Consider the following 25,498-nt stretch of genomic DNA (forward strand, 5'->3'; position numbering starts at 1 on the left):
TATTAAAGGAAAAAAATCAAAGCATAGACATTCAATTCTGTTTATTGTCTTTATCCTTAATGTTTTATATTTTACAAATGCAATAAGCAAAGGATCTGCTCTCTTAAAAAAAAACCAAGTCTTTAAAGTGGAATAACTGAAAAAGGATAGTGTGCTAATATTTTTTATCATGACCTCTCGAGTACAGAGTTTAAAAAATCATTTAAACCTATACTCTCTTCTTTTAATTACTGTAAATATTTATAAGTATCTGTATTTTTAAATGTAAGGTAACCCAACATTAAATCCTCATGTTTTAATAATCCAAAAACAAAGAAAAAGTCAAATAATTGAAGAAATAAGTACAAAATTATATGCTAAGAACAACTCCCAAACTTTGGTATAATAAAAATTATAACTTAAAATTTTTTCCTTTACTAATATTTCTTTAACAATACCAAAAATTTGAAATCATGATCTTAAAATGCTTTTAAAATAGAAAGCTCTAGCATTTAAAAGTTTAACATAGTATATACAGCTCAGAATTATACCTCCCACTCAGAACATTATCCAAACATATGCTTATTTGGGAATGACCACTGAGTTCAAATTAAGTTTATAGGAAAATCAATCCTTGTTACAAGTCATTTAAGAGCACAGCCTTTGGAGCCAGAAAGATCTGGGTTTTTGAACCTCCACAAGGCCACTTACTAGGTAGGTGACCTAAAGCAAGCCTCTTAGCCTTTCTAGGGTACAGTTTCCTCTCTGAACTGTAAAATGGAGTTAGTTACATTACCTCGAATCTCAGCCATCAGCAAGTCCGTGTTCAACCACCTCTAAGGCAGAATCCCAATCTGCTCATTTTCCATCAGCCCCATCCTTCTCCAAGCCTCTACCACCTCACAGAAGCCTCCTAATTCGTCTCCCTCTCTTAACTCTTATCCTCACCACAGTCCATTCTCTATATAAGAGCTCCAGCAATCTCTAAAAAAGCACAGGTCTAACAATATTTTCTTGCTTGCAGTCACTGTCACCTGTGCAATCAGGAGAAAATCCAGATTCCTTACCATGGCCCCGAAGGCCCTTTGTGGTCTGGCCTCTGCCACCCTTGCCAGCTCTTCTGTATCACTCTCCCCTTCGTTTACTATATCCCAGCCACAATGGCCTTTCTTCTGTACTCTGACCCTATGAAGCTCTTTCCTGCCTCTGGGCCTTTGCATTTGCTCTTCCCCATGCTTGAACATTCAGAAAGCTGATTCTTTCATAAAACAAGTCTCAGCCCACATGTTAACTCCTCAGAGGGCCTTTCTCCTGACCCTCTGAAATAGCTTCTCCTTTACTATCATCTCTGCCCCATTGTCCTGTCTTTTTTTCATAGTTATGATCACTATATGAACTTATCTTGTTTGTTCTCTGGCTCACTGTCTGTCTCTAGTTCACCTATCCATGCCCTACCTAGAATGGAAGTTCATTGATCCTATTCACCACTACCCTTAGTGCCCAGTGCAGTGTCTGGCATACAGTAGGCATTTACATATTTGATGAGTAAATGAAAATGTCTTTTAAGCACCTAGCTGGGTGTTCAGAAATTACAAGTGAAAGTGAAAGTCATTCAGTTGTGTCCAACTCTTTGTGACCCCATGGACATAGTCCATGGAATTCTCCACACCAGAATACTGGAGTAGGTAGCCTTTCCCTTCTCCAGGGAATCTTCCCAACCCAGGGATCAAATCCAGGTCTCCTGCATTGCAGACAGATTCTTTACCAGCTGAGCCACCAGGGAAGCCCAAGAATACTGGAGTGGGTAGCCTGTCCCTTCTCCAGCAGATCTTCCTCAGCCAGGAAATTACAAGAACTATTTATTATTTCTGAAAATGCTTACTAACAGCAATGCACATATTAATTTCTCTCTGATGTCAGAAAAGCAAAATAAACCAAGGCTTCGAAGTTAGGTAAGTTGTGAGAGATGGGGCTGTCTTAGCTTTAATGGTTTTCAAAAGAAAAAAAAAAACACAAACAAACCTTAACCTTAGAAAAATGATTTTATTTGAGTATATATTATTTTCTTTATTTAGCTTACTTCGAATCTGAAAGATCTACTGATCTCAATGGTCCTACATCATTCTCGGAACTGAGCTGAGGGTTACTTATCAATTTATAGATAGACCCATCTATCCAGAATGTACAGGCTTCTATCTGCGGAAAACACACTGCACAGAACAGTCAGTTGACTAACTTATCTGCAAATGGGCAAGTTCCTAATCTATTCAATGTTTTACTGAGTACTGTGCCCTAGACATGACAGATACTATGGAGTAACTAATAATATTCATTAGCTAACAATTATTAGGCATCAAGGCTATATCATACACTGTGCAAAGCACAGTAGATGTATCATCTACTTAATTCTTATTCCAAGTCCATGAGGTTGGCAAATAGCATCTTTACAATTTGGTATTATCTGGTATTGTAATCTTAACACTCTGACATATGGCTGAAAGCACATTTGATGAAGATGGTTGTATTTCGTAAGAATTAGTAAAACCCTCTTTTGAAAGTGAGGTTTTATTTCTATAGAAGTTTAACTGTTACTCACCATGAAATGAGGTTGTGTTAAAATACGCTTTAGTTCCTTTGCATCGTTATTCTCAGGGTAACATGAAATTTCTTCCAATACCTAAAAAAACAAGCAAGATATAAAATAGTATGAAGAAGATGCTAGATTGAGAAAATATAGAATTCTTTTTAAATTAAAAAGTATGGATGGATTTTTATGGCAGGGAAAAAATTATTCTGGAAAAAAATTCATCATTTTATTCAAAGTTATTAATACATAGGAACTACATTGGTGGTAATAAGAAATAAATTGCTATAAGAGTCTCTGCCTTCATTACCCAACTATAAAACTCAAAAGATTATTGAAAAATACAAAACAAAACGACAAGTCTGTAATACATATTTATTACAGGCCTAGGTAACTTAATTAAACTTAATGGGAAAATGTCTCCGCAAATCTTTTTCCAAACTTACCATCGAGATGAATCTGTAGTACAAGTTGATAACAGATTTCTTTTATAATTAACAAAACTGTCCATTCCTTTCAGAAAGATTAAAATTGCAAAGGCTCAAACAAAAATAAAGAAGAGAAACACAAATACTTTCCCTTGTAGCCTGTTATTCTCCACACTCATCTCCTCACATAGATAAAACCACGTCTTGGCAATGGTTCCTAGAATTAATTGCCAGGGCATGAAAGGGTTCCCAGTGGGCTCAGTGTTAAAGAATCAACCTGCCAATGCAGGAGACCCAGGTTTGATCCCTGGGTCGAGAAGATCCCCTGGAGAAGGGAACAGCTACCCACTCCAGTATTCTTGCCTGGGAAATCCTATGGACAGAGAAGCCTGGCAGGCTACAGTCTGTAGGCCAGGCTACAGTCTGGAGCGTAGCAGAGTTGGATCTGGCTGAACAACTAAACCACCACCACCACTAGTTGAAAAAAAAAAGAAACACAATCAAAAACTTTCCTCCTTTCACTTACATTTTCTTCACTAATTAGTTGCTAACATTTTCTCTGTACAGGTTTAAATGGTTGTTTTCAAATGAAATTGTTCTTCAAAAGTTATCCCTTACGACTAGAATGGAGTTTACCCATTTAAAATTTGATTATGTGACACGAGCCCCGGGGAAGTCCTCCGTTCCTTTTCAGAGTAAACCTATTAGTGCAGTTCTAACTGTAGATAGTTGGATTCAGAGTGGTTATACACAGTGCACTCAATTCTAAAAGTCAAGCTGATCAAGGATTGCTTGAGCAGTATTGGCTGTCAGGGGCATGCACGTCATGTACCCACCAGGAGTCTCTTGACTTGCCTTTGAGAATCCTACAACTGAGGCAGGAAGGGATGTAGTCACTTAGCCTAAAGATTAGATGTTAGCTAGTCCTACTCAATCACCTCCTCAGGTAAGAACAAACCAACGAAAACTACAAGATTCCTTTCTTATTGAAACGTACTCTTAAGTCATGCTGATCAGGCTGTTAATTCATATTGGTTAATGATAATAAGCCAATTCTCCTTTGGTGTATTTTATGCTTTGAGTTTTTTACCAGTGAAACAAAAGATGAAACAATATACTCTCTCTGGTTCTCTGTTACTCTCACAGCCTATGATTTTAAGCACTGCAGTGTGGTCTCCTAATTTAGAGAGAGTCTCTTCTGACTGTTGCCACCTCTACTTCCTTGGTCTTGCTTCTCAGGGAATATATATTTTCCAGTACAGGTTTTGTGTTTAAAATCTGATCGGGAAGGAATTAGGTCTTCATACTCTTTCACATAGTAATTTCACTTTATAACAAAAATAATTTTTTTCAAAGGAAAATATTTCTTTGGATAAAGACTTTTATGACATCAAAAAGTGAAAAGAAAAGAAATCACTAGGTGTCTAACAATGGAGGCACTGTTAATTCATTATAATTTAGTAATAGCAAAGAAAAAACGATGCCAATATTAGAACTTATTTACAAAGACCAAGTAGAAGCATGGAAAAATGCTTATTATATTATATTAGATTAGAAAGATTGGGGCTTCCCTGGTGGCTCAGATGGTAAAGAATCTGCCTGCAATGCAGGACACTGGGGTTTGATCCCTGGGTTGGTAAGATCCCCTGGAGAAGGGAATGACTACCTACTCCAGTATTCTTGCCTGGAAAATCCCATGGACAGAGGAGCCTGGTGGTCTACAGCCCATGCGGTCACAAAGAGTTGGACATGACTGAGCGACTAACACTTTCACTTTTCAACAGAAATATACATTTTGATTGTAACTACAAAAAATTTATACGCAAATGATAGTGAATAGAAAAGGGGAAGTGAAAGTAAAAATTACTGTGTAAGGAGATGGGATTATAGATGAATTTCTACTTTCCAAACTTTCTGCAATATTTTTCTAACGTTGAAAACATGTTAACATGTTTTCTAATGTTTCTAATGTTTTCTAATATTTCTATACTAAAAAAGTCAAAAGTTTGTGAAAGATGTACATTAACTGGCAACTTATAAAAATGACTTCTCTCGGAAGTTAGCTGCTATAAATATTTGATTAACTTTCGAATATTACCACCTTAAAAAAAGCAACCCAAATTTTCATAGCACATCGATTTCCACCAAGTGTGGTAAAATAACTTTTTCCTTCTTTTTAAAAAGAGAAGTAAAATCAATATGCTAACCTGTTCAAGTTTACATAGCAGAACCAGAACTAGAAATGGTGCTGCTGAGATTTCTTTTTTCTCTTCTGTATGTAAATGCTCAGTGATAAACTTAGAAATACTAAATCTGAGTATAATAGTCCAACTGTGACTTCAAGGCAACTGCCTCTTACTGTGTGGCAGAAACATTTTCATTAAAGGTAGCACATATGAAACCCAAATACATTTACAAAATACTTATCACTTACCTCTTTGGCTCTCTGTACTGCATCACTTGGAGGATTCCTGATTTGCGGTGAAGACTTCGTGTTAATTTTGTCATACAGCTAAAAGCAAAGGAGAATATCCAATCAACATTCATAATTCCTGGCTAAAATTCAAAGCTTCATATTTATTATCTCACGAAACAATATTTTCCCCTTAAAAAGGCATGCTGATGACTGCAGTGGGATGTTCTTAAATCTCTTATTCATTCAAATGAGATTTGTCACGATGAGTGCTATGCCTATCTTTTAAAAAATCATCAATATTTCAGTAATCACAGCATTTTTTTTCCTCTGATAGAAGCGACATTTAATAAGATGAATAGAGAGTAGAAAGAAAGAATGCTTTCTGGCCAAGAAATGTCTGAAGGAATTTTTACAGAAATCTGAATCTTGGGAAAGGGCAAACCCAATTCCTTCTAGGAAGGAATGTTCTCATGAAAGGTTTATACTTATTTTACTACGGCTATTCATTAACAGTATCAGTGCTGGCATCCTTCAGCAAGAAATTAAGGACACAAACCTTTTTCCTTTTTAACCTGTAAATTCATAGATTACAAGAAGACATTGAAAAGAATCGATATTTTAAAAACTCCACAAATCTAAATGATCCAAAATTTAACTTTCTGAAGAAATTTAAGAGAAAGATGTCTGTAGAAATACAATTAAAATATTACTTTCTGCCTCAGATGAAACATCTCATTCAACAGTCTGCTTTGAAAAGTGAAAAGCTGAAAATGATCTCAGTTAGTCTGCCACTTCTATTTCCTAACTTCTCTAAAATAGGTGGGGGGTTTTGGGAGATTGGTTTTTTTTTCTCTCTCTCCTACGTGCACCAGTGCCAGTACAGAGGTCAAATACTGTAAACATTCTCCAGATTACAGTTAGACTTGTTTATACTGATGCAAGATAAAACTTGACGACTTGTAAATGTTTGAGCCATACCATACATAAAAATTCCTAATGATTGACAGGCAGACAGATAGGACAAATAAATAAAGCCTAATGATAGCAATGTGAAGATATAGCAGTGACCATTTGAAAAAGTTAGCAGTAAGAAAGTACTACTAAATTAGAGCTTAAATAAATAATGTAAGAAGGCTAGTAAAATATTGGTCTATTTAAAGTATTATATTAACATTTAGAGAACTAGCAATATGTGGCTCATGTATAAAAGTTTGCTCAAATCCCTGTAGCATACATAAGCGCAGTCTCTGTCCTTTGAATGACTTCCATCTCTAAAGATTGTGAATTCTGAAATTTGGAACCAGTGAATATTATTTTTCAGTAGAAATAATATTATATACTGTCTCGGTTCTCAGACTAGTCTATAGAGACAAATTAAATACTGTACATCTGCAATAAAAAGTAGGAGGGGAAAAGAACCCAACCCTCCAAAAGTAAGGAATTGTAAGTTAAAAATAAAAAAACACATTTAAAATAGCCAACACTTAAAAAATATCACCTGACATGTCATCATATTAATAAGCAAACAAAATAAAAAATATACATGGATATTGAGAAGATTTTTAAAACTCTTGAATGCTGTTTAAAAACAGACCAAATTTAATTTGAAGCTTTATAAGTTGTTGGCACTGTCATTTATAATTACAATGTCTTTATAATGCCTAATTTTACCACAAAGAGTTTTGCCATTTTCTTGACCAACTCAAAGTCGCTCAGTCATGTCCAACTCTTTGCAACCTCATGGACTATATAGTCCATGGAATTCTCCAGGCCAGAATACTGGAGTGGGTAGCCTTTCCCTTCCCTAGGGGATCTTCCTGACCCAGGGATCGAACCCAGGTCTCCAGCATTGCGGGAGGATTCTTTACCAGCTGAGCCACAAGGGAAGCCCAAGAATACTGGAGTGGGTAGCCTATCCCTTCTCCAGTGGATCTTCCCGACCCAGGAATCAAACTGGGGTCTCCTGCACTGCAGGCAGATTCTTTACCAACTGAGCTATCAGGGAAGCCCTGCTTGACCAAGGACTATTACTAATGTTACTTTCAAAATTTTCAATCATGATTAATTTCTGTTTATACATTTAATAAATGCACATTAGTTTTTAACTCACAAAGCAACAAAACTTCCAAGCTCCCAGAATCACTCTATCACTGGAGGCTTTTTATTTTTGGCTTGGTCTTACAACGTGGTTCCTTAGGTGAGTGAATCTTGAGAACAAAGGCGGGCTCTCTTTGTTTATCACCCACCCTTTGTCGCCTGCCCCCATCTATCAATATACAAAGTATACTTAGAAAGATGGGGTTTGGGGACTTGGCCTGCTGTCTTAGACTTTCAGTTAAAGCCCAAGCTAAGGCCAGTAGGAAGTAAGTGGTCTGTTAGTAAGCTGCCAGGCCACCCCTCTAGGGCTTGCTGAAAGGTAGCTAAATTGGTCCTTCCATACTCATCCCAGCACCATATTTTGCCTGACATGTGGTGTTTGGGGTCCCAAGTGAAAAAAGCCTCCTTCCTGGTTGGAGGCTGCCTGGGGCAGTCCTTGATGGCAGGGTGAGAGGTCAATAGCAGGGTAGCCCGCACTTGCAATGTATGTTGTGGCAAGAATGTGTGTTTTCCGTGAGTCTGGGAGCTGCCTCAGAATGTAATCTGGCTGGAGCCATCTTGGTGGAAACCTGACCAAGAGGGTTGTTTGCACAGAGCAAGGGGACCCAGAAGTGCCTGTGGGGTCATGGCTGAAGGCAGGAACTGAGAGGGTGCTGCCGGGGCCAGCAGCAGAGTATACCGATGACGCAGAGGCAACCTGGGACTGAGACAACATCGGGATGCCTGCCATACCGTGGGCGCTAGCAGCCAAGACAGCACTGGCTGCCTGAGGGACATGACTACAGGGCCTGCTGTTGAAGTGTTTTCTCTCTTTTCTATGATCAGACTCTCGAGCCCTTTGACATTCAGTAACAGCACTCTACTATGAGGCTGAGTACATTGTAGATGTTTAGTAAATGTTTCTTAGAAAAAAAGAGTATTTAACTAGTGTACAGGAACTGTAAATGGATAGTAAAAAAAAAAAAAAGAAAAGAAACAGAGCAGGAATACTTATTTTAACTTCTTTCTTTAGGAACCAGATATCATGGATCATCTTTCTGACTGTACAGTTAAAAGCCTTCCCTCAAAATTAAGAAATAAATTTTGACCACATTAATTCTTTTAATTGTTTTGCTATGTTTCAGGCCTGACTTCAAAAAATTTTCAAGGTAAAAGAGATCTTAGATATTGACATGATTCAACTCCTCCATTTTAAAAAAGAGAGAGCTGACATCCGGTGACATGAAGAGAACACACAGCATCCGGGAGCCAGAGTAGCAGGGAAGAGACCAGCCTCCTGATGCGTGCTGTTCTTTCTCTCACATGACAGTGCCGTGGCTTCCATTAGAATTCAGTAGCACAGTCTCATGCCAGGGAGACACCTTTAGCAAATATGTGGGGACAGAACGGTAGAAAATGCCATTTATAGGCTGTAGGGGAAAAAAAAGTAACTAAATATGATTTGAAAGATATTAGGCAATCAACTGCAAGTCTTGCCCTATTAAAGAACATTTAGAATCCTCATCCTTGCCCGGCCAAATGATGACCATTTCAGTTTTGTGGGCCATATGGACTCTGTCACAACCACTCAACCCTGCTGTGTGTGTGAAGGCAGCCATCAATAGTCCATAAATGAATGGGCATGGCTGGGTTCCCATAAAACTTTATTTACAAAAACAGGTGGCTGGCTGGAGGGCTGGATTTGGCCTGACAGCTGTAGTTGCCAACACGTGCTCTAGAAGCTCAAATTGAAGGTGAACTGAAATGACAAAATATATTTCTGTTGGTTGTTTGCTTCCCTGCCATCTGAAGACTTCAAGCGTGTTTGTAAAGCTGAGGTGTAGAAGGTGAGGCAGAGGGAGGGAAGAATGTTAATAAATTATTCCTAGAGAGAAAACAAGAATGAATGTCTTAGGGTTTTTCTCTTTCTAATGCAATTATAGTTACGCAAGTTCAGCACTTTTTATTAAAATGCACACACGCACACACACAGCCCAAGGCAAAACGAGGAAATGTGAACAGCTGCAAGGGGAACAGACTGTTTCACACTGTGTCAGTCCCAGACAGGCCTGCTCACTGCCAGTGTCTGGCACTGGGTCATATACGACCCCACACGGCTGCAAGGACACGCTTCATCTGTCTGTCTTAAGGAGTGTAAAAGCACAGTTCCGTTAAGAGGCCCCATTCTATACTTGAGATGGGTTGTTTTTGTATAAAAGCAGAATAAAGCTGGTGGTCATACTAAATTGAACTCTGCTGAGATTGTACTTTCAAACATAATGATGGTGAAATAAGTTGATGTCACTTTTTTTATTTACATGCAAAACACTAAATCAAGCTTCTTTTTTGTTTTTTTAACCCTACTCCATGGCACCTCACTGTCTTCTGATTTCTTTCATCAAATAGAAGCTTCTGTTTTGTTCATAGTTTGTACACAGTACTTAGCAGTATCAACATTTAAAATGGAATGGTTGGTGGAGAACCTATAAAATTACTATCGTCAGGTTAGATGTCCCACTAACTTACTAGCAGAGAGAAAACCAAACCTAAAGGACCAGAATATACTGTAGATGCGAAAGATTATGACTTTTGCTATAGATGTGAGCCAAATAATGAATGGGTTTGTAGAGTTGCTGGAACACAAAAGTTCATTAAGCTACCACCATCTTACCACCTAAATCAAAGATATCAAAGAGAGTCCCCACTGGAAAAGAATTAAAGTTTTCAAGAGTCAAATATTTAGCTGCAAAGTATGCAATGAAATGTGTCTTTAATGTTAGTAAAAAGATAACAACAGTGTTCACAAGTTTATACTGCACAACGATAATGGGAATTGAAATGACTTGCTCTGAAAACATACTATCATATTAAGAATTTCTTTGTAGTTGCTGTGAAGAAGCTAGGTGATTAGGAACAAAGTTCCAATGTCGCATCTTTTCAATGAACCCAGCAGATCAGCCATTGATATCCAACAGTATTTTATTTTATTTTATTTTTTGTTTGAGATACATTTGAGAACTGGAAAAATGTTAGGGAAAGGTGATTTAATACTAAAATATAAGGAACTGATATTCAACTACTGTGCTGGAGGTGGTCTTCTGAAGCTAGAAATCAGAGAACATCTGAGCTCTAAAGAACTACTTTTCCTGCTCAAGTTTATGTATCAACTCACTGTCTTTAGGTTAAAAATATAAAAATGTCCTCTCAAAGATCTTTAGTGTCATTAAACATGACAGTCGCAAAATAAAAAGACAACCTACTGAACGGGATAAAATACTTGCAAATAACATGACTGATAAGGGGCTAATATCCAACATTTATAAATGACACATATACAACTCAACATCAAAAAAATAAAAGAAAAAGAAAAAAGAAATAATTATAATGTGATTAAAAAATGGGCAGAAGAACTGAATAGGAAAGAGGAAATGCAGATGACCAACAGGCACATGAAAAGACACTCAACATTGTTAATCATCAGGGGATTGCAAATGATAACCTCAGTGAAATATCACCTCACACCTGTTAGAATGGCTATCATCAAAAAGAACACAAATAACAAATGTTGGTGAGGATATGGAGAAAAGGGAACCTTAGTATGCTGTTGTTAGGAATGTAAATTGGTACAGCCACTGTGGAAAATAGTATGGAGGTTCCTCAAAAAACTAAAAATACAACTACCATATGATCTAGCAATTCTATTCCTGGGTATGTTTCTTAAAAATAAAAAAAAAAAAAACAACCACTAATTGCAAAAGATACCCGCACCCCAATGTTCATAGCAGCATTATCTACAATTGCCAAGCTATGGAAGCAACCCAAGTGTCCATCAATAGATGAATGGATAAAAAAGATGTGGTGTGCGTGAGCGCGCGCGCGCACACACACACACACACACACACACAATGGAATACCACACAGTCATAAAAAGAGTGAAACCTTGCCATTTGCAGCAGGCATTATGCTAAGTGAAATAAATCAGACAGAGAAAGACAAACACTGTATGATATCACTTCTAGGTGGAATCTAAAAATAAAACAAACTAGTGAATATAACAAAAAAGAAAGAGAAACATAGAGAACAAACCAGTGATTACCAGTGAGGAGGGGATTAAGAGGGACAAACAATTAGGTATAAAATAAGCTACAAGGATATACTGTACAACACGGGAATATAGCCAACATTTTATAATAACTATGGACTATAATCTTTAAAAATTGTGAATCATTAATTGTACTGTGCTGTGCTATGCTTAGTCGCTCAGTCATGTCTGACAATTTGCGACACTATGGACTATAGCCCGCCAGGCTCCTCTGTCCATGGGGATTCTCCAGGCAGGAATACTGGAGTGGGTTGCCATGCCCTCCTTCAGGGGAGCTTCCCAACCCAGAGATGCAACCCAGGTCTCCTGCACTGCAGGTAGATTCTTTACTGTCTGAGCCACCACTAGGAAGCCCCACTAATTGTACACCTGTAACATATAATATTATATGGCACCTGTACTTCAGTTTAAAACAATGACATAGTTGAAACTTGGAAAACAGCAGTATATTTAACAGTGGTATAAAGATTGTGTGATGGGAAACGTTAAGTGTGAAATAAACACACTACAAAATTTAAAATGGCATTTTCAAATATTTTAGGAGCTACAATTAAACTTTGGGAAGAACTTATATAGTCTATCTTACAAACCTAAAGATGATTATGCATCATTGGGATATTATGATTTAGAAAAGGAAATTAAGTCACTGAAGGCATTTTGCTCTCACAGGATTAAATAATGCCTATTCTATCAGCATAAAAAACTGCCTAACAGTTTATATTTTGTAAAATTTCTAAAAATCAATTCAATTAAAATAATTGAAGAAAGCACTCAAAGATTAGTCATGCCGATGACTCTCCATCTGAAATGGAGATAATATATTCCATTCATTTGATGAGCGTACTTTCATTATCTGTACGTGATCCTTCACAGTTTGTACTATGTACTAACTTTCCCTCTAAAAGTTCAGAAAACATGCAGATAGCTAAATTTTATAAATCTTAAACTAAATTGTTTCTCACTTGAAAAAAACGTGTATCAAATCCACAAATCTAGTGATGGTAATAAACTGGCAAGAACTGCACCTCGGAATTTAGATTTTTCCTAGAGAAAGATTCAGGGCTGCTACCAATATTATGGCCCAGTTTAATACTGGATAACTCAATTTAGAAATGGATACCCAATGGAGTTTACTTAATGGCCAATAAGAATGTTGCTGGAGACCCTTAAATCAAGTTTTATAAACTCATGGTGGGGGGTGTATACCCTTTTGAGTCTTAGGTAGGACTGGCCTAGTGGCCTAGTGATATACTGCTCTATCTAAATCCATGATAAAAGTTTTCTTCTGATGGCAAACAGGAAATTAAAAATCAATATATCTGGACCATTTTAAGATTTCCTGAAAGGGTTGCAAAATACACTCGATCTTGACAGCAAAATCCTACCAAGGAGGCCCCTATTTGGTTTAGGTTTTCCCTGTCTGTGTACAGAGCTGCTTGTGTTTCAATACTATTAGAACATTGCTCTTTCAGGGATTTATCTTTGATCCAAGAAATTAAGACTTGCTTAGCCTCCTAGTTCAATCTAAAAAGACTGTTGATGGCCTAACAACACAGGCCACTGTGGTGGATTTCTGTTCAGTTGGCTGCTCGCTCTGAGAAACTCAAACACTGGCCTCAGATGACCTAACTTGACTGACCTCACTTGGTCTTTTTCAGTTGGCCAATAACTCTAAAATGAAGCCTTGTAAGAAACAAATCATAATGCCTATTCTTGAGCAAGCAAAAGAAAGCATGAGGAAAAATAACCAGTTAGATGATACAGGCAGGCTTTTACTTTTAATTAAATCTTATGAAATAGGGCACTTTTGAATACTAGATCCAAGTTTTCCCAAGTGTGAGAAATTTCACTATGATATACATTTCTTTTCCATAAAAAACCTACTAAAATTTTTTTTAAAGTGCTAAAACCTCATTTTATAAGGTGTTCTTCTGAAACATCTACATTAATAGTTAAATACTATTTAGGGTAACTGAATTTCCTATTATTAATTTGCTGCTTTGAAAGAAAATATTTACATTAGGTATGTCATGTGATATTTCATTACTGAGGCAGTTCAGTAAGTTTTGATTTAGGATATGAATTATTTTGTATAAGGAAACACCAAGCATTGGTACAAGTAGCTGTAGCAAAAATGAATTTCTGTTGTGGGAAGTTAAAAGAGAACAAGAAAGACAGTCTGGCAGAAGTGGTTTTATGAGATAATGTTTGAAGGACCACAAAGAGAAGAAAGCAACTATGTTCTTGGATGTGAAGGCTGCAAGCCAACCACATTGAACATTCTTCAACTGAGCATACCACATTCTTTTATGGGGGAACACCCCCTCCAACCCTTCCTTTGGGAACAGCATGAAGAAGAATCAGAGCCTATTGCACTTGGAAGGCTTTTTGAACATTCCCCTGCCTTCTGGTAAAGTGGACTATAGTGCTACAAAAATAGAAGAACACTCAGTGGGAAACACTGGTGCTGGGGACAAGCTGGCTCTTGGTAATTTAGAGTAAATTCCAGTCACTCTTTTAGGAGGTGATTCACCTGGACAAATAAGGGAATGAGAGGGACTGCTGTAGTTAACAACAGTTTCAGTGAAACTCACACATTCCTTTCACAGAGATGTATATCATAGGAGCTAACCTGGAGACCACAGAGAGAGCAATCGCCTGGGGATGAAACTAAAGCTGAATTCCCCACTACTGGCCACTTTTACCTGGAGGATTTGCCTTTTCCAAGTATATAATTATCTACCACAAAATATTGATATTGGATGAATGGATAAACAAAATGTGGTATACACACAAGATGGAGTATTTTTCAGTCTTTAAAAGGAAGGAGATTCTGATACATACTACAACAAGGATGAACCCTAGGAACATTATGTTTGGTGAAATAAGCTAGTCACAAAAGAACAAATAAGGTATGATTCCACTTCTCTGAGGAACCTACAATAGTCAAATTCCTTGAGACAGAAAGTGGAATGGTGGCTGCCAGGGGCTAAGGAGAGGGGGAAATGGTTTATTTACATCTTCCTTACTTTCTTTCACCAGTGGTTATAATTTTTGGTGTATAATCTTATATCTCTTTTATTCAATTGTTTTATCCTTTACAATAGTATTCTATTTTTAAAATTTTATCTTCACTTTATTCACTGCTTTTATATAAAAGTATAGTTATTTTTTGTATGTTGATCTTGTATCCTGCAGTTTTGCTAACCTTACCTATTAGTTCTAGTAGATCTTTTGTAGTTTCCTTAGGATTTTCTATGTATAAGAATATATCTCTATGAGAATATGGTTTTACTTCTTTTCTAGGCTGCATGCCTTGAATTTCTTTCTCTTGCTTTACTGCACTGGCCAGAACTACCATAAAAATATTAAATAGAAGTGGTAATAGTGGAAAATCCTTGCTTTGTTTCTGGTTATATTAGTTTTCTATTGCTGCTTAACAAATGACCATATTCCTAGTAGCTTTTTTCCTCCCTTTAAGTTTATTGATATTTACATTGAGAATGAAGAAAAACTAATTTGAAAATATTTAGGTCAGATGATATTTCTAGTTCTCTTTATCTTAGGAATGTTGTTTCATATGACACTTTCCCTATTGATACTAATATTTTGATACGTTGATGGAAACAGACATTGGAGTTTATACCCAACCAGTTAAAAACAGAGGAATGAGACCCCCCATGTCTAAAGCAAGCTTGTCAATCTCCAGCCCCAGGAGGGAGGGCGCACAAGGCCACCTGTGCCTGGGCACTTACCACCCAGATAATTTCATATTTGCTGAAGTTTACTCTTTAAGACTACATGGGACCCTGGGAAGGTACCAGTAGCTCAGCCTCTAAAGGTCCTTAGGCCTTATTTTTGCAGACATGTAAGTGCAAATCAACCAGACTACAAATCCATGGGAAACTTAGCTTTGGTATTTCCTGACTGGTAACCTATTTAGACATCCAAACTCAACACTGTATCAACTTACTTCTCAGACTCCAGATTGCTCAAAAACATCCAATTATTGCAGAAGTTCCATGTTTTTCCCTATTAGGAAACTTCTGAGTTCTAAAAATAAGCTATTTCCAAATATGACTACCAATTTAATATCTTTAAAAAAGCAAAATAGTAAATCAAGAGTTGTAGTTTTCCAGTGTTAACTCCAGGTCAGATAGAAAAACTCTCTAACTCTCCTAAGAAGCTAAAAAAAAAAAATCATAATAAAGATGTCAATAATATAAAATATGGAGGATTAAAGATATCAACTCATTTCTACATAATATTTTAAAATATTATTTTATTATAAAAATTACTTATAATATAAAACTGCTAAATTGCTATTGTAGTTAGTCTTTGCTTTATTAATCTAATTACTGATTTTTTTTTTAAGAACTTGTCAAGAAAATAATCTTAATTAAGTGCGGCACCACATTTACCATGGAAACAGCAGTCTGTAACAAATGTTAACAGCTGCTCAGAGGTATGACAGATGGTGGGTGAATGTTTAAAACTTAGTCGTCAAAGTTTGGCAGAGAGGAATAAATGTGTAATTTAACAATGTTTTGTAACATTGTTGACTTACAAAATAAACATTAATTCTGTACTAGGAAAATTTCTACAAGAACTTAATAAGACTGAGAATCACCACCAAATAACATTTGCAAAATACTTTCTATCTGGAAAAAACTCTTGATTTTTCAGCCCACTGAAAACGCATCCATCATCTCACCATCCAGTGTATCATATATAAGTTCCAAAACTGATTCAAAATATTAGTAAAAGAGATAATTACACTTTCACATCAATTCCCAAGAAAGAAAGCCTAACTAATGAACAACAGGGTAACACTTCATTATTTTATAGTTGATTTTTATAATCTGCACTCATACTTGAAAAATCAATTCAGGGCAAAATTAGTTTTCCATGCTGTGCTGGGCTGGAGATTCTCCCCTCAAATTCATGGCTACCTGGAATCTCAGAATGTGACTTCATTTGGAAGTCAGGTCTTTGCAGATAGGAATTAATTAGGATGAGGTCATATTGGACTAGAGTGGGCCCTAAATCCAGTGACTAGTATCCTTATAAGAAGGCCATGTGAAGACACAGAATCACACACATACAGAGAATGCCCTGTGAAGATGGCAGCAGAGACTGAAGTACTGCAACTATAAGCCAAAAAACACCAAGGATTGCAGGCAACTACCAGAGCAAGGGAGGATTCTTCCCTGGAGGGAGCATGGTTCTGCTGGTACCTGACTTAAGACTTCTAGTCTCCCAAAGTGTAAGAATAATCTGTTATCTTAGTGAAAGTCGCTCAGTCGTGTCTGACTCTTTGTGACCCCATGGACTATACAGTCCATGGAATTCTCCAGGCCAGAATACTGGAGTGGGTAGCCTTTCCCTTCTCCAGGGGATCTTTCCAACCCAGGGATCGAACTCAGGTCTCCCGCATAGCAGGTGGATTCTTTACCAGCTGAGCCACAAGGGAAGCCCAATTGGTTATCTTAAGCCACCCCATTTGGGGCAGCTTTAACAAACACACGCCAAAGTGTATTTTCCTAATACTGATCAATGTATTTCATATACAGAGCATCACTGTGCCAGTGCTTTAAATCTTTGAAAGCAGAAATATTGAAACAAGCTGGACCAGGCACAGTTCCTCCTCTTTATCTCTTCCTACAAAATGAGAATCAGCATATGTGTGCCAGGGTGAACTAGTTGAATAGCAAATATTTAGACATTCTGGATCTATTTCTAACTACAGATTATACTAGAATTCAAATCAGAAAGCATTTCCTCCCTCAGTGGAACCCACAGTGTTTCTCCTTTTGTTTTAATGTAAATTCTTTCCATACAACAGATATTTTGTTTCCCTCAAACTAATTCTAAGAATGTTTCTTCAAATTCTGAGCTTGTTACTATTTTAAAGGCATGGCTAAAAAAAATAGAGTGCTACACAGTCTTTTATCTTCTGCAGGAACTTAACCCTGTTTCGTTTGGTCAGCTGAAAAATTATGGCCACATACTTAGCGATTGTGAGTGTTATTGAATTAGTAGAAATTATTTAAATATAATAAAAATATTTCATGAAATGACTCAGTGAGATTAAAGTAGCAATCAAGACATGGTCCACAAAACAAGGCCACTAGGTGTCACTGCTTGGAATTCTTGAAAAAACCAACAGAGATTCTGCAAAACAAAACAATCTGATTCCAAGGACACTAGAAGGAAGCACAATGAGCGGTTAAAGTTGAAAAGCTTCTTCAAGTGTTGGTCTGTATAATGATCCTTTTTTTGTTATGCAGACCATAAGTACTGAAGTACTTAAACATTTTTTCAATGGCTAGACTTCTCTAAATGGCAGCCATTTGAACACTTCATGGATCTCATGATTGAAATGTTGCCTGTTAACTCTGAAACAAGAGCTTAATGAGCCATATTTAAGGGCTGTAGATCAAGGGGGCATTATCTCATTTAGGATGATTGAGCTTTCATTGAAGGATGGCTCAGTTTGGATCAAATGCATCCCAACACTGCCCAGAGCTGGCCTTATAGTCAGTCATCTCAGGAGAGTTCTGGGCTTCACACGTAGTGCTTGTCTGCAAAATTGTTAAGATGTGATGTCTTTGGGGGAGCACAGCTTATTTTTAGGCCACCAGCTCCTTTTCAAATAGAGATGCATTGATGGGGCAGATACTGATACAGACACTTCTCTAAGTTTATAATTAATAAAAATCCAAAGGAACTTTAAACACATTTTTCCTCACTAAAATCTACGAATCTCTCCTGAAGTGGTGCCAACGTCTACCCAAGAATGCAGCACTTATTCAAAATAAATATTTGCAGTGAGGTCTGAGAAGTTTAGCATTGGATGGTAATGGTAGCCTGGCTCAGTTCCAAAATCCAGCCTGTGTTTGATTATCTGCCCCTCTTTGTAGAAGCTAGCAATGTTCTTGTATTTCCTCTGCAGTCTCAAGCTTGGTATGCCGTTACATTAAGTAAGAAGAATACAACTCTGAAAACTAATGTGGGCTTCTCTTAGCCTTTAAATGACAAAAAGTCCTTGATCTAAAGAAGGCTAGTCAATCTTAGCACTGACTAGCGCTGAAATAAACCAAACCAAATCTTCATGCTCTGCTGTAGCTTCTTTCAAACGTCCTACTTACTAGTTTTAGTAAAAGCTATGTCTTCTATGGAAAATTCACAACTGTCACAACTTTCTGTATCTGGGACTTCCCTGGTGGTCCAGTGGTTAAAACTCTGCACTTCCACTAAAGGGAGTGTGGGTTCGATCCCTGGTTGGGAAATTCCTGTATGCCTTTGCCAAAAAAAAAAAAACAAAACCAAAACCAAACCAACAAAAACAAAATAACAAAACCAAAAAGAACAAAACTTTCTGCATCATATGAAACAATAATAAAGAATAGATATTTAAATAGCCAAGGAAAAGAGGTCAAACTAATTCAAATAACACATTAACAAAAACAATGATGACAAAACAAAGGAGAAAATGGAATGCTAGGAGCTATTCACAAAATAGAATGCATTTCAAGGGCTTTTTGGTGTCCAAAGAAAATAACAAGCTATTTAAAATAAATTTAATCTGAAATGTTCTCGAATTACTTAAGATAAATTACACTAAGGAGAAAACCCATTTCCTTATCTACCTGAGCACATTTTTTAGCTTTACTAAAGTATAATTGACAAATAAAATTGTAATATATTTAAAGTGTACTACATGATGATTTGATAAATGTAAACATTGTGAAAGGATTCTAACAATCAAGTTAATTAATACATCCATCACTTCAAATATTTATCATTTCTTGGGGATGAGAATACTTATGTTCTATTCTCTTAGCAAATTTCAATTATAAAATACAGCGATATCAACTATAGTCACCATTCTATACATTAGATCCTCTGACCTTGAAGGAGGAAACAGACAGAGCTGGACTCCATCTTAGGCCAGGCTGTGAACATTAGGCTATACGCATGGTCCACCCTCCCAATGGACTCTGAACTTTGTGCCCGGTGTCTATAGAAATGGCATACCAATGGAAAACCAGACCCCCCCGCCCCCCCTCCCCCCCCCCCCGTAAAAGAGCCTCAGGACTTGTACTTGGACTCTCCATTGCCTAAAAGAATACGCTAATTGTCTCTGTAACAGAACAAAGTGGTAAATTCCATTATGTTTACCGGGATATGACCACAGGCCTATTGATAATATCCACTGTTTATCTAGTCTTGTGACACATGCATCGTAAGTTAACTTTGATCGTATCTCTCTTTTACCTTGTCCAGACTAGTTTCAAGGAATTTGGAGAGGTGGGTTTGAGCAAGTACACTTAGGGTATATAAAGTTTTCCCAAAAACTGGTTGGGGTCTTTGGCTTCAAGAGGAGACTCTGCCTTGGGCCCACCAGTGTAATACACTGCACTCCACTATCTGCATTGTCCTTCTGAGTGAGTTTGTTTCCTGAAACGTGTGGCTACAACAACCTTATTTATCTTAGAACCAAAAGTCTGTACCCTTTTACCAACTTCTCCCCATTTTCCCCACCTCTCAGCCTGGGCAACCACCATTCCACTTTGCTTCTATGAGTTCGACTTTTTAAAAAATTGATACTATGCAGTATTTGTCTTTCTCTGTAAACTATTTCCCTTGTATGGGTGAGTCCTTTAGCTGTTCACTTGAAACTATCACAACATTGTTAATTGGTGGTAGCCCAATCCAAAATAAAAAGTTAAAAACAAAAACAACCAAACCAAACCAAACCAAACAAAACCTATTTCCTAGCTCTCTTGCAGCTACTTAAGCATGTAACTAGTATTTGCCAATGGAACATAGACAACTCTGATACAGCCCACTTGCAGCCCTCACCCTGCAAAATTTTCCATTTTCTCTCATCTGCTGGCTGGGTGCAAAGGATGCAGTGGAAGAAGCCTGGATCCCTGAATGCCTGTGTGGAAGAGACTCTTCCTGCTCCTCTCCTTCTCACCTACTGCAGTTGACTGTGATGTGAGCAAGAAATAAAGTTCTATTCTGTTAAGCCACTCAAATTTTAGGACTGGATGCTGTAGCAGTTACTCAGTCTTGAATTAATACATATACTATGTTAAAATATGTAACTATTAAAAAATGGTAATTAACTTGATCAAATCTATGGACAGAAGCAACTGTGAGATACTATACTCGGTGGGAAGTTGAAACATACTGTGACACTCTTAGCTTGGCTTTTCCCAAACTGGTCCTTACCAATTTGGCAGGAGTGAGAATGAAAATTCTCTGCCCAAATTAGTTTGAAAAATGCTATTAGAGTTAATTGGTTTCTTTGCTATAGGACATCTTAGAGATCCTATATACTAACACCTGTTGTGAATCCATATAAAGGGAATAAAGAACATAGCATTTCCCAAACTTATATAGCCAGTAAAAAATTTTAATCAATAAATTTTAGATCTATTCCTCTCTCTTGAATGGTAACACCCACAACTATCTCCCAGAACCATGCTCTGTAGAATATATCATGGGAAATTTTGCATTAGTTCAATTCGTATAATATGGTCGATTAATCAGTGAGCACCACAAAGTTCTAGGCATCCCAAAGCAAATTTTATTCTTATTAAGGGAAGATTTTTCTTGTAAAAAGACTAATATGTACAAGTAGACTAATGTGTGCTAAGAAAGGTATTTTACTTAAAAATATGACTGAAATGAAGGCAGATGTGAACTGTTAGCTTCTGACTTGTACCTGTCAGTGCAGTCTGTCATATTTAATAATGGAATATATCCTTATGCTTTAAAGATAGACACCAAGTTTATGAAAACCAGCAATGTTAAGTATGAGATGTGTGTGTGAATAGAGTCCACTGCACAACATCTTGGAGAAGGCAATGGCACCCCACTCCAGTACTCTTGCCTGGAAAATCCCATGGATGGAGGAGCCTGGCAGGCTGAAGTCCATGGGGTCGCCAAGAGTCGGACATGACTGAGCGACTTTGCTTTCACTTTTCACTTTCATGCATTGGCGAAGGAAATGGCAACCCACTCCAGTGTTCTTGCCTGGAGAATCCCAGGGACGGGGGAGCCTGGTGGGCTGCCGTCTATGGGGTTGCAAAGAGTCGGACACGACTGAAGTGACTTAGCAGCAGCAGCGCAACATCTAACTTAATTCTCTCTCTCCTATACTCATGTTTGAGGTGCAATGTTTGAAAACAATATTTAGAAACAATGAGAGGCAATCACAGCAAAGCTCAACGGATTCTTCTAAAGACATACATATATACTTATTTTTTTCCACTGGACTTGTTAGGCTCTGTTGCATTTCTACCATATATAAGAGACTTAATTTCAGTTATGAATCTATAACGGATGACTTCCTGCATTTCTCACAGATGGGCAGCAACTGAAAAAGGACTGTTATGGTAACTATTCAGTTTACCCAAAAAAATTAATAAAGAGAAAGACTTACATCTAGTAGTGTGTGAAGATGCTGATCCTGGAAAACACTGTGTAGAAAATCTAAGTCCTTTTCACTGCAGTCTGTAAGTGCATGAATCTCTTCCAGGCTGTCCAGCACCTGTGACACTGCTCCTAAGGGGAACAAACACAACAGAAACAGCCAGTAGAGAAAGTCAATGTCAAACCCACCTTAATAACCTAAATCTGACATTTCAGAACTGTGGACTAACACATTTCAAAGGTTCATGTCTTTACTGGAAAACAGACTTAGATGTGTTTCATATCACTTAATGATGGAGTATTTGCAGTGAATTTATGTTTTTAACAATGTATTTGCACGTTCCTCATTTTTCAAAGTAAATTGCCTCTTGTCTTACTTGGATTAGGGCAATTAATCAACTATAACTGAGCTACTAGAAGATCTGGGTGCAGAAAGTCATACATCAGAAAGAGACTGTGGGTTCCCAGGACTCCATGATGTTCTGAAATATGATAGAAATAATGGAGGTGGTCATTTCACACAGGGGCTTTCCAACAAGAACAGAAGGTGAAGCCAGATGTAGATGTGAGGGACAAACCTTCAACTGGGAGCTCCTGCTATGTAAATCCTTCTAAGGATTAAAAAAATAAAACGATTTATTTAATTATTTAATTTGGCTGCGCTGGGTATTAGTTGCGGCATGTGGGATCTAGTTCCTTGACCAAGGATCGAGCCCAGGCCCCCTGCACTCTGAGTGTGGAGTCTTAACCACTGGACCACCAGGGAAGTCCTCTTCTCAGGGTTTTTAAGGCTCAAACTTAACTAGCAAAAATCCCACTCCATTCTTTTTCCTCCCTTTGCATACAAAGTCAGTTGTTCTCAGTTAATTGGGCCCCCTTTTACTAAGGATAGATACACTGATTGACACGTCAGAATACCATAGTAGATATTAGGGGAAATACTTTTTGTAGGACAGTGTGCTCACTTTAAATTTCCTCTAATAACTGGGAATCCAGAGAGGTAGTAACAAAGTCACTTAGCCTTAAAGAAATGGTTAGCCTGTTCTACTCTGCAGGCAACACACACATATGCACTCCAGAGAAAGAAAAGCACCCTGAGAGCCTACACTTCAGGACATTAGTGTACATAGTGTTAGAGACATTCTAACAAGAAGTGCCTCACTGCACATGTAAATCTTAAATCTGTAGTTTTTAACCAGCAGCAATTTTGCCCCTCAGGGGGACATTTGGCAATGTCTGGAAACACTTTTGATTGTCACAACTATGATGGTAGTCAGAGGGGGGAGATGGGGAATGGGGAAGAGTACTACTTTTCCAGAAGGCAATCTGATAATTTATATCAAAGAACCTCAAAAATGCTCATACACTTTAATTCAGGATTTCTATTCACAAAAACTTACATTAAGGAAAAAATAGGAATTGTAGAAAGATTTGTGTCAGGATATCTATCATATAAAATGGATAAATATCTAATAATTAGAGAATGATTACATAAACTATAGAACATCCACGAAATGGAATACATAGCCACATGAAATTCATTTTTGAAGAATTTTAAAGACAGAAATCTGCATGATATAAAATTTCAGAGAGCAGAAGGTAAAACCACATAAACTGTGTACCCCAATTATAACTGAAAAAAATACAAATTCAGAAAAAAAAACCAACAGAATGAAAAATACCAAAAAGATAATAGTAATTATATTTACTTTCCTGCTTCTATTTCATTCTGTGTTTGTCCATATGTTTCTAAGGTTTCTCCAATAGAAAAAAAGTTGCTATACAAGCAACTGCTTTTTGTAGTATTTAATTATGTTAAAAATTTGGGGCTTAAAACACATTAAGTGGTTATCTATGTGGAAATTACTGTAGTTAATTTTTTAAAATATTTGACTTTTTCCCTTTCAGTTAATTGTAAATCCACATGAACCTGTAAGAGATAATATGGGAAGATACCATGTGCCCTTCACCCAGTTTCCCCAGTGTGGTAACATATTGTAAACTGTCATATAGCATCACCAGGAATATTGACATTGATAGAGTCAAGCGACAGAATATTTCCATCACCCCAAGGATTCTTCATGTTGCCCTCTTATAATTGGAATAATTTCCTTCCTGCCCTTCCTACCTCCTAACCCCTGCCTGGCAACTACTAACCTGTTCTCCATTTCTATAATTTTGTCATTTCAAGGGATCTATATAAATGAAACAATATGGTGTGAAACCTTTTGGGACTGGCTTTTTTGACTTAGCATAATTCTCTGGAAATTCATCCAAGTTGTTGCATGTATCAATAGCTTAATCCTTTTTATTCCTGGGTAGTAGTCTATGGCAGGGATGTGCCACAGTTTACCATTAATCTGTTGACAGGATTGTGAATACTTTTAAATTTTGAATAATTACACCTACCAGGCTATTGGTATGCCTTCATTGAAAACAGTAAGTGGACACTAAGTGGAATAAAAAAGGTACAAGGCGGAAACCAGTCCTCATTTCCCCTGCTGGTCTTAAAAGTGTATTAATCTAATCCACTTCCTTCTCCCTGCTCATCTCAGGACTTTTACTTTGTTCTGAGAAGGAAAAAAAATCTGGAAATTAGTTAAAAATCAGGTCTCTTGTCATCCCTCACTAAAAGCCTTGGAAAGCAACAGGTGATGTGAAGAAATTAGTCCCAAATATTCCACTGAGTCCTTGATCCCAGTACATCATCAACAACAGAATTATATGATGCCAGGTTTATAAAGTTACTAAAGCCAGTTCTAAGCTTTTGGATTAACTGCAACAACAAAAATACTAATGAAATGTGTAATTTTTTTTTTGTATATTAAAAAACTTAACAGAGAGCAGAGAAAGCTAATTACTATTTTCACTCAGTTATCTTAGTGGAATCTTATCTAGTTTTTATTGTCTCTATCCAGCATTGCTTATGCTGATCTATTCTATCTATATCTATTCTATTCTATGAAGTAGTTTACTAATACTATAAGATTAAAATAAAACAAGCTTGTATCTAGCGAATACTAAGATGGTAAGTCTAACCACTGGGAAGCAACTTTGGCTGTATCAGACCAGGGACGTATCATTTGTTGGTTTGTGAACTCCCAAAGCTCTGTGCAATCCCTGTCCTACAAGTATCTCCACGCATTATCCAACATGTGCACTTGCTCACTCTTCATTTCTGCGGTGTGTGGTCCTTAAGGCAGGCCAATATTTGATTAACTTCATTATCTCCACAAAGTATGGCTTGAATGAAGTATTAAAGAAACAAGGATAAGAGCAGTTCCCAATTCCTGAGTGTTTGTGATGTGCCGGGCACATCCCCAGGACAACATAGTAAGGTAAATACAGTACCCGACCTTTCTAGATAGGGAATTGAGGATCAGAGAGATCAAGGAAGGTCACAGCTAGAAGTGGTAAAGCCAGGACTCAACCCATTGTGTCTGGATCCAAAGTGTATGTGCTTC

General features: G+C 37.2%; 1 protein-coding gene across 13 annotated transcripts in view; it reads right to left on the reverse strand.

The window, feature by feature from the left end:
* Positions 1-25,498, reverse strand: part of CASK (calcium/calmodulin dependent serine protein kinase) — a 375,002-nt gene that overhangs the window by 66,256 nt on the left and 283,248 nt on the right. For all 13 annotated transcript variants that reach the window (XM_018044583.1, XM_018044579.1, XM_018044576.1 and 10 more), the window contains 3 exons: positions 22,045-22,166; positions 5,426-5,503; positions 2,576-2,656 (listed from right to left, as the gene is read on the reverse strand). In XM_018044583.1, the coding sequence (XP_017900072.1) occupies positions 2,576-2,656; positions 5,426-5,503; positions 22,045-22,166 (281 nt within the window). The remainder of the gene's footprint in view (positions 1-2,575; positions 2,657-5,425; positions 5,504-22,044; positions 22,167-25,498) is intronic.

This window comes from Capra hircus, unplaced genomic scaffold, assembly GCF_001704415.2.
Source record: "Capra hircus breed San Clemente unplaced genomic scaffold, ASM170441v1, whole genome shotgun sequence".
Classification (NCBI taxonomy): Eukaryota; Metazoa; Chordata; class Mammalia; order Artiodactyla; family Bovidae; genus Capra; species Capra hircus.